This window comes from Perca flavescens, chromosome 5, assembly GCF_004354835.1.
Source record: "Perca flavescens isolate YP-PL-M2 chromosome 5, PFLA_1.0, whole genome shotgun sequence".
Classification (NCBI taxonomy): domain Eukaryota; kingdom Metazoa; phylum Chordata; class Actinopteri; order Perciformes; family Percidae; genus Perca; species Perca flavescens.
The window spans coordinates 21,974,565-21,995,300 of record NC_041335.1 but is presented as its reverse complement, the minus strand read 5'-3'; the positions used below and the strand labels follow the sequence as shown (position 1 = coordinate 21,995,300).

At 41.4% G+C, this 20,736-nt stretch overlaps 1 protein-coding gene across 5 annotated transcripts in view; it reads right to left on the bottom strand.

Annotated features, from left to right (window-relative positions):
* The window catches only part of aopep (aminopeptidase O (putative)), a 71,649-nt gene that overhangs the window by 26,704 nt on the left and 24,209 nt on the right, over positions 1-20,736 (bottom strand). For 3 of the 5 annotated variants that reach the window (XM_028578734.1, XM_028578733.1, XM_028578735.1), the window contains exons 9-14: positions 15,293-15,395; positions 14,956-15,063; positions 14,366-14,412; positions 12,404-12,464; positions 8,428-8,490; positions 7,051-7,137 (exon numbers count right to left, since the gene is read on the bottom strand). In XM_028578734.1, the coding sequence (XP_028434535.1) occupies positions 7,051-7,137; positions 8,428-8,490; positions 12,404-12,464; positions 14,366-14,412; positions 14,956-15,063; positions 15,293-15,395 (469 nt within the window). The other 2 variants (XM_028578736.1, XR_003692613.1) reach the window with 2 other exon arrangements.

Below are 20,736 nucleotides of genomic sequence, written 5' to 3'. Positions count from 1 at the left end.
CAAAACAGAAAGGTACAGACCCAAACATTTATTTAAACATGCACACAACTAGACTGAAAAGATGCAGCTTATTGATGCAAATTCAGTGTGAGAGAAGGGTGAATCAAACAAACAGCAGTAGTTTGCCACACTGATCCACACAGATGAGTAAGATTCCTTTATTGATTGCTTTTACTCCAGCTCTGTTGTCTCTTTGGATGTTCTAGACTCCATTCTCTCGCTTTCTCCTCCACTTCTCTTTTGCTCTTTCGCTCTATCTCACCGAGCTCATGGGTTTAGCCGTGACATGAAGGTTCCCTTAGTCTAGTGTACTCAAAGGAAGGCAGTAATCCATTCTTCTGTAGCTACACTACAGTATGTGTGTGCTTTTGTGTCAGGTCCATATGCATATAAGAAAGTAGATCTCTGTTGCTGTCTGATTAGTATCATCAAATCCTGTCTTGTCTCACAACTGTCTGCAAACCATTTTTCTCCAACTCCAACAGAGGAGGTTAAATAAAAGTGGTGCAACACAGATAACAAGCTATGATAGCTTCCTCTTGTGTCCATATTATCATATCCTTTCAGTCACCATTCAAAGCTAATGATCATAGATGACGACTGAAAAGTTGATTAGAGAAATGCAACCTCAAGCTCATTTCCCTCTTCACCATAGCCATCTTTTACAATATGTGCATGGCTGTCGTTGCTGCACAAATCCACCTGTTTATCTGGCAACAAATTGGCTATAAAGTCTCTCTCATTGGAACAAACGCCACCAAAGCAGCCCAGACTGATCTTACGATACAAGTATAGATAAGCCCAAAGAACCAATGCATCGCTTTTCGCTTGACCTCTCACCTGAAACCTGTCTGCCATGGAAGTCCCTAATCAGAAGCTTGACGTTTCAGAAAACACAGCTCCCAGTGTGTCTGGTGCACACAAACCCTCCATCAGGATAAGGTGAAGATTGACGACGTAAGGAGTACAGCACATGAATTGGACCCATAAAAGTGAGCCATATAGCCACACATAATACCATTAAATCCTTGTGACAGCTACTGTATGCTTCATTTGATTATACTGTATTTCATTGAAGCCATAGGATGGGTTATTTAGCATGAGCTCTGTGTGTGTTGCCATGCAGCGTGCGTGCAAAGCGCTAGCTTTGCTTTAATTTAAAGGAACACGCCGACTTATTGGGAATTTAGCTTATTCACCGTAAACCCCAGAGTTAGACAAGTTGATACATACCCTTCTCATCTCCGTGTGTGCTGTAATACTGTCTGACAGCTCCAGATGCATCAGGCCAGCACAGAACATGCAGGTGAATGGTTCCAGCAATCCAAATAAGTGACAAGATAACGGCAACATGTTCCTATTTACATGTTGTGATTTATAGAGTCACAGCGTGTACAAAAACAACGTAACATGAGACACAGCCATCTTCTAACTGTAAACAAACCGGGAACTATATTCTCAGGCGGAAGAATATAGTACTTGGGCGGAGTGATATTCTCGCAGCAAGCCTGTCTGAGAATATAGTTCCCGGTTTGTTTACTGTTAGAAGATGGCTGTGTCTCATGTTACGTTGTTTTTTGTACATGCTGTGACTATACAAATCACAACATGTAAATAGGAACATGTTGCCGTTATTTTGTCACTTTTGTCACAATTCGGCAGTAGGCTAGTTGGAACCAGTTACCTGCAGGATCTGTGCTGGGCTAAGCTAACGCTGGAACCGTCAGACAGCGTTACAGCATGCACGGAGATGAGAAGGGTATGTATCGACTTGTCTTACTCTGGGGGTTACGGTGAATGAGCTAAATTCCCAATAAGTCGGCGTGTTCCTTTAAAGACAATTAAGGGGTTGTAGCTCACAGTAGTGGACTTAGTGTGTGAGCAGTCCTTAGCTGATCCCCAGTTGGTCTGATAATGGAGAAACACACACACACACACACACACACACACACACACAACTGTTCTTCCGACCATTTCCTATCCTGATGTGATGAAGTCTGGCCGGAACCAGCCATTTCCCTGAATGTTCCCATCTCTCCTCCGGCATACTCCCTCATCCCTGATTCATTGCCAATAAATCACAGAGACAGAAACAAAAAGAGAGAGACAGTAAAAAACATGTAAGAGAGAAAGAGTACGGGAAAAGGAAGGGGAGAAGGGGGTATCAGGAGACAGTACACTGGAGATAGGAAAACAGAGATGAAGGAAAACCAGATGTGTGATTTGTTCTCATCAACACTGCTCAGGGGTTTGCATTTCCAAATATGCCTGAGTGTACTTTGAAGCAGTGTCTTGTTGAAGAAAACAACAACACAGATGCCATAACAACAACATTTCTAAACGGATATGCATCATTTCATGGCTACTGGTCAAAGTCTAAATAAACAAAAAGAGAGGAAGAGGTAGATTGTAAGAGGAAAAACCGACAAGATGTATTACACTTGCGCATAGACAACACATTTAATTCTACGCAGCAAAACATGGACTAGGGTTAAATTCAGTCTCCACCCAACTGAAGGGGCTTTTTGATCATGCCCTTCCTGCTGTTTACACTCCCACAGGGACTCCAGTTACCAATACTACCTCCCCTGTCGAACCATCAATATCGCACCTCAGTCTAACACAAGGGATTTCAGTCAGCACTCAAACTCAGTTCATTTCTCTGTGGGTTTACATTATCTCCAAAAATAGAACTTGGTATCTCTGTCCGGTATAGAAGCAAAATCCTGTGTTATTTAAACTCTGAGGCCTTAAGTTTAATGGCAGTAGAGTTATCATAAATACAAACAGTTGTGTACAAAGCAGAATTGGTGCCAGGAATGGACAGAAGAGGTGGAACAGATAGCCACACCTTTTGGACACATTTGTGTCTGTGACATTCCCTGTTTGAGTCTGGTCAGGGAACTTTGTTTTATTGTTATTTCACCAAACTATATTTTCAACTCTCTACTACTGGCACATAATAATCAATCAATCAAACTGTCGTCAGCATAGCAGTGGAATAGAATGCCATGCTTCCTAAGTATGGAACCAAGCGGGAGCAGATAGAGAGAGAAAAGAAGAGGCCCTAAAACTGAGCCCTGTGGGACCCCACACAAGAGAGGAGCAGAGGAGGACACTGAGTCACCACAGCTGACACAGAAAGTGCGACCTTCCAAATAGGACCTGAACCAGCTGAGAGCTACACCCTTGATGCCCACCCACTGCTCCAAACGAGAAATCAGGATTTCATGGTCCACCGTGTCAAATGCAGCAGTTAGCTCAAGAAGCACCAAAACAACTGTCACCGGAGTCAGTAGCTAGAATTATATAATTAAATACTCTTAAAAGAGCAGTTTCGGTGCTGTGCAGAGTTTTAAAACCGGATTGGAAGACTTCAAGAATGTTGTGTTCTTCCAAAAAGGCCATTAGTTGACTGTAAACCAACTTTTCAAGTATTCCACAGTAACCCAAAAAAGTGCATATTGGCATGTAGATGCAAATAAGGTGACGGAGGCGGACTCATCATACACCTATTCTGCTGCATCTGTGAAGTTATCATAACACACAGAAAGATGTCCCTGCTCTGGCATACATTATACTCTGAGCCTAGGCCTCTCCGCACGATCTGTACAGAGATTTAGTGTTTATAATCATAAGTTCCTGTTTTAGCCTGTAAAATCACAATTACAAAGGTTGAAATTATTAGGTGTGGTTCAAACAATCAATATACCATAAGGAGTATAGATCATATTTTTGTTGATTCATAATTATGATAAATCAATTATCAATATCCACCTAAATAAGTTTGGTGGTCATAATAATTTTGCAGCCTTAGATTCAGAGAGGTAAGTTAAAAATAGTGTGGTGCATAACAATCTCTGCTGGAATGACAAGAATTCAGGATTACACCATTTCCTGGATTTGTTTATCCAGAGAAAGAGCTATGTAAACTCTTTCTATATACAGAACCTTATCGTATCTGCACCAAAGACGCTGGGCTCTGTCATACTGCATCAAAAATATTGTATTCTAATGCACTAAACCTCAAGTATGTAGTAATTTACTCTAGTAACATTAAGAACTTTAAATCAAGTAAAAATCTAATTTTAATTTTGACCATTGTATGTGTAAGAGTCCAAATAATGCTATTTCGGAATTGCTGCATTAGTCAGCCATTAAGCCCATTCTGCAGGCTACTTGTTCCATGAACCCTGAGAGTATTGAACATACTATACAGCAAAGCATTTTAGGAAAGGTTTAGGTATGTAATGACACCTATTGATCATCTTTGAGACATATTACTGTGGAGTCCACCTGATCTATATAAGGCCCAGATCAATAACAACTTACAAACAGCAACTTTAAAGAGCAGAGGAGCCTGTCGTTGCCAGAAAAGTTGGCCAAGATTTCCCGCTACTCACGGTTCTTTTCCCCTACAGGGCTTCCTGTCCTGATCAGCAGGGGCAGATGGACCCTCTTATTATGGAGACCGCAGATGAAAATGAGAGCAAAATAAGGCCCATTACCACACGACCGTGACTAATATCCCTCTACAGACCTCTCCACACACACTGGACACACGCACGCTCAACACATGCACACACACGTTACACGTGTACACAAAAAAAAGTCAGACGCTCGCACTAAAATGCATGTGAATCAATAACGTACCACAAAAACAAAGACGAAAGGAAGTTGGTAATAAACTTTGGCTCTAATAAATTGACCAGATCTTGGTCTGCTCTGTGGGGGGTGTCTGGCTCTTTCCACAGGGTGCATCTATAGGTTTGTGAGCGTGTGTGTATATTCCCTAATCATCCATGATGTCATTAGCACTAAATACAACCCTGGCTCAGCCTAATTCCTACCCACTAAAAGTCCTACCTTCTCTATTCCATCCCTCACCATCTCTTTCCTCTCTTCCTAACTGCTCTTACATCATCTGACCAGTCCACTAATATTTCATCTCTCATCTCCTCAAATATCCACTCTGCCCGCAACAGATTCATTACCTTACTGGAATTCATAATCATCAACTTCCCACCCACCACTAGTCTTGCTCTTTCTCCGATCTTCATCCTCTCTTTCCATTCCCATAATGTCATTCCATCACTTATTTATTCTCGAATCCTCTGCTTAATCTTTTCTGTTTGTATTGTTCCAACTGCATCATTTTGTGGCTTAAATCCATGTTTCCATTCCAATTTGAAAATATCTAATAGATAACCACAGGGGATACATAATGCCCAGCGGTGGCATCAAGTGTTTTTCATATTTCACTCTCGTTGCTCTATGCAGTTATATCTTCATGTCTGATTCATCCCAACTTTTTCTTTTATGTCTATCTTCCTGTCTTATGCGTTTTAACCGCCTTCCCCCCGTTCTTCTCTCCACCTTTGCCGATTGGGTCTGCTGCGTGATTTATAGCCTTGCAATGTAGACGCAGGGAAGAGAAAGGGAGGAAAGGTAGATGAAAAGAGGGGTTGTGTAGAAATTGGGCTGTTTGAAGTACATGAAGGAGTAATATAAAATACACCTGGTCCATCCATGGGGCACTCTCTGTACACTGAAACAAAGAGAAGGGAGGGAGATGTAGAGGAGGAGAGAGGAGAAAGCTGGGCCGCAGGGGGAGAGAGGTGGATGGAGAGGACGGGGGGGTCACTTTGTGTTTCCTTTCAGGATGGCTTTTATGGTGCGACTTCAAACGCTGACCTCCCACAACCCCCGCCCCTACATCCCCCCTCTCCCTCGCTCCATCCGTCCGTCGATTCCTCCTTCCCTCCTCTTTTTCACTATTGTGCATGACCAAGTGGACAGTAATTGGCTATTCTTTCATAAGGCTGATTTCAGTGCTTTCTGCCCCCCACAGGAAGAGGCCCTTTTGCTGCCCCTTAGAAGTAAGTGTATTTGTGTGTATGTGTGTGTACGTTGTAAATATGCCAGACGGTAGGTATCAGGTGGTTAAAGGGGGCTGCACTGGCTACGGACTCCACAGGCATTTCATTCACTGTGCGCTCCAAATTGCAACAGAAATTGGAGGTAATCTTATCCAGAAAAATCATGTTCCAACACAAGGTTTTATAAAATACAATAAGGATTTCAAGTACAGCTTAAACGTGTACTTTGCTTATGAATAAAGCTAACATTACATCTGTTGAAAGCTGCGGTACAAAGTGTGGAGGGGAAATTTAAAGCACTAAAAGGTTACTGGATACATACAATAATCTCGGCAATGAATGAATGACTTTTTACCTTCCAAAATTTGAATCGAAGACACCCAGGGGCACTTACCTAACTTAATCATGCCATAAAATATACAGTACAAAAAATGAGAGGCTTTGCAAATATTTCCAACAGTCTACAATATCTGTGCACATTGTGAGTGATATATAAACGATGCTCTACTCTTGCTAATGACTCCTGGCCCTGTGTGGCTTATAGATCAGTGTGCGTTCATTAATGATGCATGCGTGTGTGCAAGTGTGTGTGTGTCAATCAGTGGATGTAGGGGATTAGCCATCCCTAGAGAGAACTAATTAACACTACACACAGGCAAAACCATCTTTTGGGATATTTTTATAGCATATTTCAGCATTTTATTTGGTAGGAAAGTGTGAATTCACAGGAAGAATGGAAAGACAAAAAGTGGGATGCATTAAAGGTTCAAGGCCAGATTCCAAACCCAGAATGTCGAGGCTGAATGCCCCCCCCCCCACTCCAGACTAACACAGACACCATGACCACACACAGAAACAGTGGAGGGGATGTGATGTATACAAGCTCTTAAAAGATTAAATATGTGTGTTACACAACATAAACACAGACTTAAACAAATACAGGATAGTCTGCTGATTGCAGAAACAACACATAAACAGAAATGGGGGATAATTGTGTTTGTCAGACAAACAAAAATACTGTACAGCTCAAGAATCTCAGACTTTAAAAGAGCAAAAACCCAGATGGATAGGAAGATAGAGGTTTCCAAAAGAGAAAGGGACGCTCCCAAGAGTTAAAAAGGTAAAGCAGAGAGAAGGTAGACAGGTCTTAATACAGTAGAGTGCCTCCTACCTCTTTGTAGTTCACCTTGGGCTCTATTCTCTTCCGCTTTTTGCCCTTTCCCTGATGACTCTGACTGAGGAGAATCCATTTTACAACCTGCAGGAGGGATGGGCGGAAGATGGGGGGGGTGAGGTAAGGTGGTGAAGGCGGGAAAAAGAAGGAAGGGTAGAGATAGAGAAGAGACAATAAAGTGGCAGGTTTTGAGTGAGCGGGATGACAGTCGGAAGGAGAAAGAGAATAAGGGGACAGCAGAGAAGTAATCACAAAGGTGTAACAATGACAGACATACAGAGAGAGACATAAAAAAAAGAGAGAGTGAGTGGTCTCATCCAATAGCAGAAAAATAAAAATGCAAACAGACTTAAGGCACACTTTCCAAGTGGAAATGCACACAGGAATATACATATACACACTCTCAGTAAGCCACTGGCAGGAAACCCTTGTCAGAGTGTAAAGTACACAGACACACACAGACACACAGACACACACGTATAGACACAACTGTTGATAGCGCCTTCTCTCCCTCCCTCTTACACACACGCACATTAATTCCAACCTTTCAGCGCTCACTTGTGCTCCATATATAACCAACACAAATGGCCGGCTGAGGCAAAAGAGTAATAGTGAAAGTATGTTGCAGTGACGGAGCCTGGAGAGCAGCAACTCCCTACACCATAGATCTCCATTAAACAGCCAATCACTATCAAAGCCAAACTCTATCTCCTCTCCTCCGCTTCACTTTATATCTCAGTATAAATTCACTGTCGTAATACAGTAAAAAAAAAAATTTAAACATGAGGTTTCCTAGCACTTAAACGGCACATAAAGTGGATGAGTCTTTTCTAAATGGCAAAATCACTCAACTATTCTTTGCGTTTCAAGTTATTTATAATATAATTGACAAAAATTCTGTTCCCGGTCTGATTCGGTTTTATCTAAACTGAGAGATTAATGGGAGATTTGGAAAATATAGGCAACGCAATTAAGAACATGGGAGTTTTATAGGAAATCTGATAGGCGACACAGAACAACACGCAACAGATGTACAGAGCTGTGTGCCGCACTTCACTCAGAGACAGACAGAGGGAGAGACTGAAAATGAGCAAAAGAGAGATAGATGGGGCGCAAGAGAGGCAGCGATAAGAGATGGTATCAAACATTTTGAAACAGAGCATAAATGAGACAGAGAAGAAGAAAAAACTTAGAGGAGGCAGTACAGAGAAATAGTGGCAGAAAAACTGAGTGAAGGACAGAATCAGATGACAATCATATCAAGCTGTCTGAGGTGCAGTATTTCAAATCTGAGAGCTGCCCCAGAGTCTGTCTGGCACTCCCTGAAGACGAGAAGAAGAGACTGGAAAAGAGAGGGAGAGACAGTGTGCTTACCTCTGCTTTGACTTCTTCCACCAGCCTTGTCTGTGACCACACGGCGCTCCTTTCATACAGCCACTGAATGACAGAGAAGAAGGGAGAGCAGTGAGCCGGGGGCAAGTGATCAGGACAGAGTGGAATGCTTTGCAGAGGCAGAGTGAGAGAGAGAGACAGAGAGAGAGAGAGAGAGAGAGACCAAGCAAAGCAGGAAGAGGAGGGAGAGAGGAGAGGTGGGAGGAGAGGGAGGAGGTGGGAACGCGATCACTTGTTCCTCTGACGGAAACTCGTGAATTGACTCCGGAGGATGAGAGAAAGGAGAAAGAATGGAGGAGAAGAGAGAAACAAGGAGGAGGAGGAAGAAAAAAAGCACCTCAATAACTAGCAGCTAAAGGACGGACAGACACCTCAGTCCAATACACATCCACTCCTCCAGCATTATACACACACACACACACACACACACACGTAGAGCCATGCATGCAAACACACACCTACGCACAGAGAGCAGCTAGTAGGCAGAACCACACAGCACTTACTCTCTAACATTATTAAGGCTTTCAACAGAGCCACTGCTCGAGTGATGGGAATCACATATCAGAGCGATGACGGTGATGGTTGTGTGTGTAGTTGTGTGTTTGTGGTAGGTATGTGTGGTGGAGAAAATAAGGAGACAGACAGGGAGTGCATGGACACAAGTTGTTTAATGTCTCAAACACACACACACACACACACACACACACACACACACACACATAGACACACACACGAGAGATGCAGCATCATATTCATACAATAGGATACACACATTCTTCCCACGCACACATGCAGCGATTCAGCTATTAGTGTTACCATAGCCACACACAAAGTTCAATACTATAACTGCATGCCTGAGTACTCCTCTTTGTGTATTATACAAGTACTCCAGCAGAAAAAGCATGGAGGTGTGTGTAGAAGTAGAGGAGATAGGGAGAGAGAGGCAGACACACAACGGTACAGAGAGAGGGAGGTGTTGTGGGCTGTATAGAATGTAGCAAGTGTTGAAGCAGTAAATTGGCATTGTGTAACAGGATACCACACGTAGCTCTCTTGCTGCCTAGATTCCCTGAATAGCAAGGCTTTTGTCCACCTAAAACTCTCTCTTCATCCCGAACCCCTCTCTCGTCTCTCTAGTGAATCAATATCAGATTCAATAAATAAATGATAAACCAAACCTATCACATTCAATAGAGTTTAATGCTACCTTAACACAAAACAGCAAGATTTTAATCAAACAATCTGATCGAAAATTTGACCAAGAATTTGGTGACATCTTTCAGGATTTTGCTGTATTAAATCTTTATTGCTGCAAACAGCCGAGTCGCTACATTTAAAAAGTATAAAGGTTCGACAGCCAGCCGTAATTTTCCAAGGAGAAAGTTTAATCTTCAGTAATTGGCACTCTTTTCTTTGTCTTCTTTAAAGCTGTGCATGCTTAAAATCCAATTTTTGCCTGAAAGAACACAAAAAATACTACAAATACTAATAGGTAAAGCAGTTTAAATAACTACATTATATCAGCCTATGATTATTGATCACAAAAAAAGCTTTTATTGATAAGCCAGGCAGAAAAAGACAAACATTTAATGTAAGTTTTAGGAGTTAGGAGGAGAAGGTATCAGGCTGAAAGCTGTGGTGAACCAAGGGTAGTCTTTATTTAAACAAAGTATCTCAGCCTGGATCCATCATCCCAAAGGGAATGCTTACTCATCTAAACTCTAAGTCGAGGTCTAAAATAGGCCAGCACTAGCCATCCCATTCCACATCTCCTACTCCAGGATTGGTTAATGTCATTGTTTATTATTAGGCCAAACCATTTCCTGCCTTTCTCCAATTCAAGCACATTGTCCAGCGATGGATAGGAGACAGGGAGGAGAGAGAGAGAGAGAGAAGGGGGGGAGAAAGAGAAAGAGAAAGGAGAGAGAGAGAGAGTTTAAAAATGTGTTTGTGTCTAGTGTACATAATACACAAGCACTTGCATCTGTAAAAGGTTTCAATCGATCTGGCTGATCTTATTAGCTGGGGACTGGCACATCAAACAGAAAAAGCCTCTTAAAGAACACTCTAGCAGTCACCCAATCAGGTGTGAGAAAACAGCAGTCCCTCCACACTGTCCTTCCCACCCTCAGAGACCTCTGAAAGGCTTCAGTTACATTATCACATAATCTAGAAGGTGAAGGTTCCCAGACTGCAACAGTACACACCATAGGTACAGACACACAAAAATGCAAATACACACAGTGGTAATTAAGATTAGTTACCATGGAGATGGGAGAATTGAAGAAGCTGTTAAAGTGGATTGATTGTGTGTGAGTATGGCTTTGCAATCCTAGTATCTATGACCCTGGGTCTTTCTCAATATAAGGGGGAAGAGGCAGAGCAGCACTGATCACCTTGTCAAGAAAACACAGTAACAGTCTAGTAACAAATGGGATGATTATTCAACAACAAAATAATACAATCAACTGTACAATGAGCTCTTTCAAGAACTAAACAGCCAGAGATGCCTTACAGTGGAATTAAGGTCATCAACATCAAGATGTCATCATGATGTATTTTAGGAAACCGATTTGAAAAACTTTCTTCAAGTTGAGCGACGAATATGTCGTGAGTTTTTATGCTGTTATGGTGAAAGCTATCATTGTCTAGCAGTTTCAAAACGCCTACTGGCTAATAGTCACACATCATTTAAGCTATAGTATTTATATACTGAAAGCTATTTACTTCTAATATGAGACATAATTCCCATTATGAGAGCGTCATTACACCGGTATTTACAGCTTGTAAATAGTGAGACAAATGCTAAGCCGCTCCTGTCGTCTAAGAGCAAATGCATAGAGCACACACACACGAAAACAAGAAAAGTTCCTGTACATGGAACTACCTGTAACGACTTTGAACTGGATCTGAACACAACATCTTCACCTACATTAAAGTCTAGTCGAGTAATGCTCTTAAAACCATATTGATCCGTTATTAAGGAGGATGATAACATCTTCCTCCACAGTGCTTGGGAGATAGGTCTGGCAATGTGAGACTAACGTTCAGGTATCTGCAGTAAGTATGATTCTTGGCCTGTGGCTTTCATATCGAGCCAATCAGGCTGTGGTTTGTAGGGTGACGCCAATCAAGTTGTTGAATGTTGTCCCAGTTGTCAGTAAACACAAAATGACCACTGAATAGTAAGAACAACAGAAGAGATAAACTAAGAACGAAAAGCCAACTAAAGTAAAGTTGTGTTGCTCTTCAAGAATTGAAAAAACAAAACAAAAACAAAAAACAATGGCAGCAGCAGCATATGGGAATGGTCTGGATATCTTGAAATGAAAAAGGTTAGACAAAGATGTGCCATCAGCCAGTTCAAACCACGACTGGAAGAACTAATCTCTCCCATAACCAGACACCAGTCTAGTGAGAACACAAAGACTATGAAATGACTGCCCTATGCATGCATGTGCATAGGGCATGCGGGATCACAACAAATGCTAAATAAAAAGTACTTTGACTGTAAGCATCAATACTCTTTTTCATTACCTAATATGATAAAGAAACAAAAAGGAGGAAGACAAAAAAGTAATTACTTATTTTAGCGCTAAAGACATGATGCCTCTGAGCACAGTGGACAAAAAAAGTTCAGAAATGTACTGTAAGTGCTAGACTCTAAACACAAACTAACAGTCCAGAACCAACAGTACTGAATTATTGTACTATTGTGTACGATAAGTGAATTGTGCATACATAGTAGTAATTTATTTTATACATTACAGTCAAGTGTAAAGTTTATTTTCAGATAAAATTGATTTAAGAGTTAAATGTTTAATCAACCAGATTTTAGTCTTTAATTTGTCTTGTTGGCATTTAGCTTTGTATAAAAATATATTATGAAAACAGCATTATTAAACTCTATATTTTAACAAAAAAAAAAAAGACAGAAAGAAAGCAACACTCTTCATACCTTTGGAATTCCCGGTCGATCCAGCCAATCAGCATAAATAGCATTGAGGGTGAGGCCTTTTCTGGAACACAATGGCACAAGTGTTAGTATTTTTCCTATTATTATAGCAATGACTGTTCTTGCCCAAGACACCCTATGAAAACATGGCTCTGGGAAAATATTGTTGGGGTCATGGTGGACTTGAGGTTTAGGCCAACACCTTAAACAAAAAGATGGGCACACCCACTTTCCTATACAAGAATAAGCAAACGCAAATGCATGTACAGACAATACATTGGGTTTATATGTATGCATGTATAGTAAGCAAGTATGTGTGAGTGTGGCTGAGAAAAGGCTCATGGGGATGGTTTGCACATGAAAATGGTCATATACCATATACTGCAAACAAACACAGTGACAGAACTGGCTGGCAAAGAAAAATGTGTACGCAAACAAACATTCCACAAGCAGCCCGGAGTGTGTATGCAATGTGTAAAGTATACAAAGTACACAACAAGTCGAAGAGTAACTACACAGCATCATCAATCCTGCCCGCCTGTGCTTAAGGCCACACATGGCTAGTCTGAAGCTATTACTGTGTATTAATCTGTGATGTTCAGCGCATTAAAGGGGTTATTTTGCAATAAAATATTTAATTTACATTTGTATATACCGATTTACTCTCAGTTATGTTCTTCTAACTGAAGCTCATTTGCCAAAAATATTTTTAAAGGAACTTTCCAATCAGAAAGTGCAGCTAAAGGAATCTCATCTTTTTTCTACCTACATCATGCTTAAATTAATTAATAACTCCAGCTCTTGGCATGTGGAGACCAACCATAGAGAGTATATAAAGACACCTGCCACATCAACAGCAAGACACCATAAGGTAGGATTACATGGTATTATGTGAGCATAGTTTCCTTGTGTGGCAAACAAAAGGTTAATACAGTTAATTCACCACATGACATATCAAATACTGTTTCATAATAGGATTGGAGAGAAATAAGCTTTATGTCTCACGAGAGCAGACAAGACGTGTATCTACTAGTTTTTTATGTTGAGCTTGGCATCTTTAATATTGTATCGGTTATTCACCTTAATGGTGATAGATTAGAAAGAGTGACAGGCATGCCTGGAAAACAGTAGTTTCTTATTAGAACAAATCAATGAGGGAATTATTTTTTTAAATGTAGGTTTATAGTTTTTATGTTAATCTTATAAATATGATGTTCCCCATTTAGTCTGGGGAATGGGCAGGATACATGACCCTGCACTCTGCACAAAGAGCAGCCATGACCCTCAACTGTGAGTGTCTATTCTCATCCTGAACCTTCGAGCGGGTTGTTTACTGAAAGAGGCATCAGATCCAAATATTGACTGTCCCCAACTCCCCCTGTTTAATTTAATCAATCTCAATTCAGAGCCGACAAAAAAGTGCTGAGGAAAAGAGAGGTTAGAAAAGAAGAAGGTTGGGAAAAACAAAGTGAACGACAGACAGGGAGAAAGAGAGGGACAGAGACAGGCATAGAGAAGAGGTTAATGAGGCAATCAGGAGAAATAGAGAACTGAATGATTAAGCGAGCACAGAGAGGGAGAGAGAAAATTAGAGGGGAGGAGAGCAGGAGGAGCAGTTATCCTTTTACACTTCAATTAATATGAGAGTGGATGAGACTGCTCTCTTAACATGATTGGTTTTGGGAGCTTTTTGCTGGTCAGGTTTCCACAGCAGGACTAAGAACAGAGGCCAAATCAACACATGCTCATATATTTGACAATAAATCTACTAACAAGTCACATCTGTTAAAAAAAAAAGTTGTAAGGTAAAGTTCAAAGAAAACATTGATGAATAAGATATCTTTAATCCTGAACTGGAAACCAGTCTACTTATACTTGAGCACTAACCAAAGTGGTTTTAATGCGTCTAGACATTTTTTTCATTATTCATGAACTACACTGTAGGCATTATTCATAGCCACTTACATACTCTCCATGCTGGGAAAGGTAATCAGCAGCATTCGTAGGAAATCCTGTCAAAAAAAAAAAAAAAAAGATGGAGGCATTCAGGGAGGTGTGGGAGGAAGAAAAAAAGAAAGAGAAAGCCATGCCTGATCTTAAGTCAGGAGTGCAAGGTTAAACAGTGTTTATGTTACATCCATTATTTAGTGGGAAGACTCGGCCTGCCACTGAAGAAACAGGAGCCAGGTGGAACACATCACACATCTCACACACTCACACACACACACACACACACACACACACACACACACACACACACACACACACAGACTTCCAGGTGTGATCACTCAGCTTCATGGGCCCCAGTAGAATAAACATATGTGGCTGAGCTGTACGGCCATCACTTTGAAATGCTGCTGGAGCATTTTCAACTGTTGTAACACAGTGGCAATCAAGCTTACATCACTCTCTAATTAATTTATGGAAATAACACTGTGCCTCATATTAAAAACAGTTCAAATCTGAGCGCAGATTTGATTAGCAGCTTCTCAAGTAGCGGCAAGTCATCGAAATTCTCCATTAACTTAATCAAGTTTCCTTTACTAAAGCCTCACCTGAGACAAAATGAGTTGCCCGTGGTATTTCTTTACAAATGATCTGAAGAAGTCGATGAATTGTTGCTCTCCCACTTGACTGGCCAAGAACCTGAGGAGGAAGTAACCCTGGACAAATAACAAGACAAATAAAGAGAACAAAACAAAATCCTTTAAATACAATACAGAGAAACATTGCATTATAAGGGCAGTTCCAGCAAGTCTAACAAAGAGTGGGCCACCTAAAAGGACATTATATGATTTTTCAGAATAGTTTGATTTGTTCTATAGCCCTTTGTTTCCTTTTCCTTTCCTTCTTTTTCCTACTATCCCCCCATCTTTCCCACATTTATCTCACCTTGAGGTAGTGGACTTGCATGAAGGTTTTCTCAGGGTTGAGGGCATGTTTAACCGTGGAGGAGCCAGACTCACTGACCTGACCAGTGTTCTCCAAGTTAGGCCTGCAGAAGGAAAAATAGAGCAGAGAAACAAAAATACACAGAAAGATTAGACCGGTAAATGGGCATAAACAGACAAAGATGTTCAACAGCCACAATAAACAGGATGGTGCACACAAAACAACACAAGCAGAAAAACAGAACAGGATGAAGTTAAAGAGCCTAGGCACAGAGTTTTTATTTTATCCACACTCCATTTTAGTTGCAGAAAAACCATAATTTCTACAGAGCAAGAATACACCGTCGGCAACACTAAATCCAGCCGCTCCTCTCAATGGCGAACACATTGCCAAGTTGCCATACTTTGCCAGAGGCAGGCTGGAAATCAAGCTGCAGATTTATAATAGCATGCTATACTGTTTATATGACCTCACAGTGCTGCACTCTGACTTTACTGCCCATGACTCACTGAGCGAACATATAATACTTCCACAAAAAAGCATCTCCGTCTACAGGCACAAAAAAGAGGTATGCTCTAGGTTTGGCTTTCCCTGTCACACAGATACAAATCATCCCTTCAACCTCCATAAACACACATAAAACCAATAAAAGTCAAACAAACACAGCACTGACGTGGGATGCTGTGCAATGATAGTTTCAGTTAGGCGGTATTGATCAGGCTGAGCAGATTAACTCAGTGTGCCAATAGGAAGGCCTTGAAGGATCACCCTCTGCCAAGTCGATATGCCAGGCGCCTGGCCCACCAATCAATACACCCTTCATCACTGGCTAGCACTTTTCCACAGGACCACTTCATGACAGAGCTAGACTCACACATACACACAGATGAACAGGGAGACAAAAAACACACATTTAAAATCGTATCAACACTGATTCGTGTGCCACGTAAAAACCTCAATGATTAATCTTTTGAGTTAGGCTTCAGCTGTGCGACACAAGTTGGTCAAATATTTCATTTATTTGAGTCTTTGTCCAGGCATGCTGAGCATGGACAAGAAGGAGATGAAGTAGATTAGGGTTGAACACAAGAAGAGGAGGAGGAGGTGTGGGAGAAAATGAGGACAGGAGATAGACAAAAATGTTTAGTTTGCTCAGGGGGCGGAGAAAGAAAGTCATCAACTTCCTGGAATTTCTAAATTCGACTGGAGAGGAATGGAAACTCTTTCATCATGCAAATGAGGTGTGTTCCTCCTTGACGACATGTGCACGTCATGTAAATGTTATGTGTAAGAAGAAATCCCCAACTCCAATGACCTGATTTGGGAAATTTCCATTTAGGAAATATCTTAGTAATGATGCTCAGTGTCTGTACATTAAAAGCTGCCTGTCAACATTATGAGCCAAACAGTTAACAAACATATGTAGCCTATTCACAGTCAATTATATTTGTAAAACATGGGAAAGACCTGCATTGTAAAATATACAATTTGTTGAAATCATGGAGTTGTTTTTTTAACTTGCTCTCTGTCCAGTCTCCTGCCCACGCATGTCTGTTATTGCTGATAAGATGAAATGGACTTTTTTTGAGACAGCAGGACAGGCTGTATCCCTGGGAAATATGTGTGTGTGTGTGTGTGTGTGTGTGTGTGTGTGTGTGTGTGTGTGTGTGTGTGTGTGTGTGTGTGTGTGTGTGTCAGACAGAGAAGTACAGAGAGAAAGAGGGACTGGGGCTAGAGACAAAAACAATGACAGAACGTAGAATGTATATCATTTCCAGAAGAGAAAATATGTTGGTTTCCTGCGTCAGAGATACCGAGAGCACAGCGCGGAGAGGAAAAATGTTGATCCATCAGCCGTGTTAGACAAAGGAACCTTTCCCACTGTCCAGACCAGGGATGTATGGATGTGTAAATCTCTGTCTTTCGCAGTCTCTCTTTGTCGGAGATGATTTACTACAGCTTTAAGAGGAATCGCTGCTCGCTGCCTTGGAGAATCACACAATAGCTCAATGTATTGCAGAATAAACGGTGCTCTTATCTGACTCGTAGGCCATGTGTGCGAGGGAGAGGATGTTTGTGTGTGTGTGTGTGTGTGTGTGTGTGTGTGTGTGTGTGTGTGTGTGGTGTAGCCATGCATACACCTGGGTGTGTCTGAGATTGAGAGAAAGAGCGGGAGGAAATCAGGAGCTATTACTGACAGAACTTAATGTAAAACGTACACACACACACACACACACACGCACACACACACACACACACACAGACACACACACGCACAGGTTTATAGCTCCGCGAGCCATTTTGTGACAAATTACACTGGGTTGACTGTGGAAACCGGATAAGGTAGAGCAGGGCTCCCAGCAGCCCAGTGAATCAGCAGGGAGAATGGCGTCTGGCCCAGGCTGCCCTAAATATAACTCATCTGAAATGGACTGATAAACACTGGCCACTGGGGCCCCTGCTGGATCAGGGGGTGTCGATTGTGACCCACTGAACACAATCTGCCATTATCCTTCATGTGTGTGTTTGTGTGTATATCCCTCTGTACATCCCATTGCACTTCCTTTCCCTTCACCAGATCCTCTCTGACATTTCTCTGTGCTTTGTGACAACCAGTTTGTGTTTATTCATCTTATGTTTCCTCACGATTGTAATGCTAAGCAGTGGAGCCACACCGAGACTTGGACATTCAGGCAGTCTAGCGTACATCAAAAAGTAGCATGGTCTTTGGAGTAAACCAAGAGCTTAGTTACATCGCCACATACACAACAAAGACCCTACTTAAACTGAGACAGGGATACCATCTCCCGCCTTCTCATAGACCATGAGATGTGGTTAAAAGCTAGTGATTGAACTTTAAGTTAAGATTTTTTGTCACATACTGTTCACAAGGTCAAGAATTATCTTCTTGGAGCGCCTTGGAAGCCTAGTAGTTACAGTGCATGCCATATAACCGCAAAGTCCAGGGTTTGATTCCAGCCTTGAGATCGTTGTTGCATGTCATACACCTCTCACTCTCTATCCATCATTTATACATTGTTCTCTGTCAAATAAAGGTGCACTATAAGTTCCTGCATGGTCACTTCTGTTGACATTCCAAGTAAATTCCAAACAAAACAGAGCAAGCCTGCCCCTCCCCCAATGTTTCCGTAACTGTCATGACTAGCTGACTAAAACGTACGGTATACTAGCGGCATCCAAGGTGGCGCGCGAGCAGAGGTTGCGCACGGCTCTTTTTTTTCAGCAGCGTGCAACAAAGTGGAAACAGGAGGCCTGAATGAGTTCGCCGACAACCAGATGCCAGGACTCTGAGTGACTGCAAATCTCTTTTGTAACTTAGTGGGTAAAGATGAGTTCTTTTATGGTGAATGAAAGGCTTGATCCGACGAAGTTGGTCATCGAATCAAATGGAAGCATTGACGGCAATGCTGCTGCCAGTTCTGCCGTTGTTTACCTTTTTCTTCTTCTTCTTCTAGTCCATAGAAAGAGCAACGTCGGTAGCCTTTGCTCATTAGGGCCACCGCTGTTCAGGAGAAGACAGCAACTAATGTTGCAACCACCAGCGCGGGTATAAATAGTTACAGCGATTTCATGACGTCACAAATGTAAGCGCCAGCTGGGCTGCAGTTACTGTAAAACACGCTTAACTGTCACTAACCCCCACCCTTCCCCCAACCATCTTGTCGGTGATTGGCTGGAATGTGGTTTGTTGTATTTTGGTGCACTGCCTGTGCCTCTAGTGTTTGTTTGACGTTACGACCCCTGTGTTGTCTCCCGAGACCGGGCTTTTTCACCGTGTATTCAGGGTGCAGGCAGCTAGCGGATCAAGGACAGATGCCTACGATTTGAGACAAAAATGAAATTGCGCTGAAACCATGCAGGAACTCATAGTGCACCTTTAAATTAAATTACTGTTAAGCATTGCATCAGACAAAAACTTAAATAACAGATTTTTGTAACGGTTATTTTTCGAGCCTGTAATTTAAAGTAATTTCTTGTCTAATTTCCTGAGGGGGTTCCTGAAAAGAAATATGTAAATGAGTACTAAACAGGGGAAATTGGAATTTCCTTAAAAAGAACTGCTCTGTTTAAATCCAAATAAATATTCTGTCATTATTCATTTAGTATTGGCAACTTCATTCTTCATTTTTCTTTAATTTTATGCTTGCCTGCAGGCAAATTTCACATTTTTGCATGTTCAGCTGACCTGCTGTGCACTGAAAGACTCTCTAGGTATACACAGCAATTAATTGGATATAATTGAACACAGACTCTATTTTGCCTATAGTTAGTACCACATTACAGAGTTATTTCCATGAAACCTATTGGAAATTATTCAGACATTACAAACCCATAAGAAAAAGGGTTACCCATGCAAGGGGCATATTGAAGCTCTAAGAATTGTCATTGCATTAGAACTGTACAGTACCTGACTCTCAGACTGTATGCATTCAGTCATTAAGATAATGTGTGAGCAGGTTTCCTTTATGTCTCAACATGCTTTACCTTTAAGAGATGTGGGGATTAAGAAATGGCTTCTCTGTGGGTGCCACTGTAGCAATTACTTGTCTTTTCAATACTAATGTGTGTCCCATGTTACATAGTCGGTCTGTGTGTGAGTGCATGTATTGTTTGTATTTTTCAGATGTTAGTTTTGTGTTGTTGACTTAACCCCGTCAGGTGCAGAGAAACCTAATCCTGATCCTCCTAATCACCCGTGTGTATGCCTCATAGGGGAACACCCTGATAGACTGATAGACAGACACAGCTCTCAAGTGCATGTTTAACCCTTTCACTCACACACAGCTGCCTATTTCAAGACCTACTCCGTGTCACAATAATTCATTCTAACATGTTTAAGCCTACCACAAATGTGAAACATCATTATGCACAACATACACTAGAGGTTATGAGCATTTCAGTATGGAAAGAGTTTCATATGTCCAAACACAGTCCCCCTTGAAGTACTAAACCCATGAGGACCGTCCTTTAAAGTAACAAATGAGTAAAATCCCTAATATTAATATTGAAGCTTTTTACTAATGAGTATTTGGATTTTAAACACTATTAATTTAAATGTTTCTTTTGTGTAATAACAAAACATTGTTAGTAAAGTGACATAGTTAGAAGTTAGTGCCAAGCAGAGGTGCCATTAAATCAATAAGACATTGATTTGCTGTCTCCTACAAGCATGAATGTCAATAGCGCACTATGCTACAAGTGCCATCTCCAGTGAAGAGGCTTTTTTGTTCAAAGGAAGACCTACAATATGAAAGGCACAATGCTAACACATGCATTCCAACCTTTAAACAGTTAACTCCAGGCTGGGGTTTACACCTAATAATCCACTAATGACACTGTGCTTCCACCCTAGATAAAACAAACAGGGTGTGGGTCCCACATTGTCAGGATCAGATGAAGAGTTTGTGTGTACTTGCTGTGCT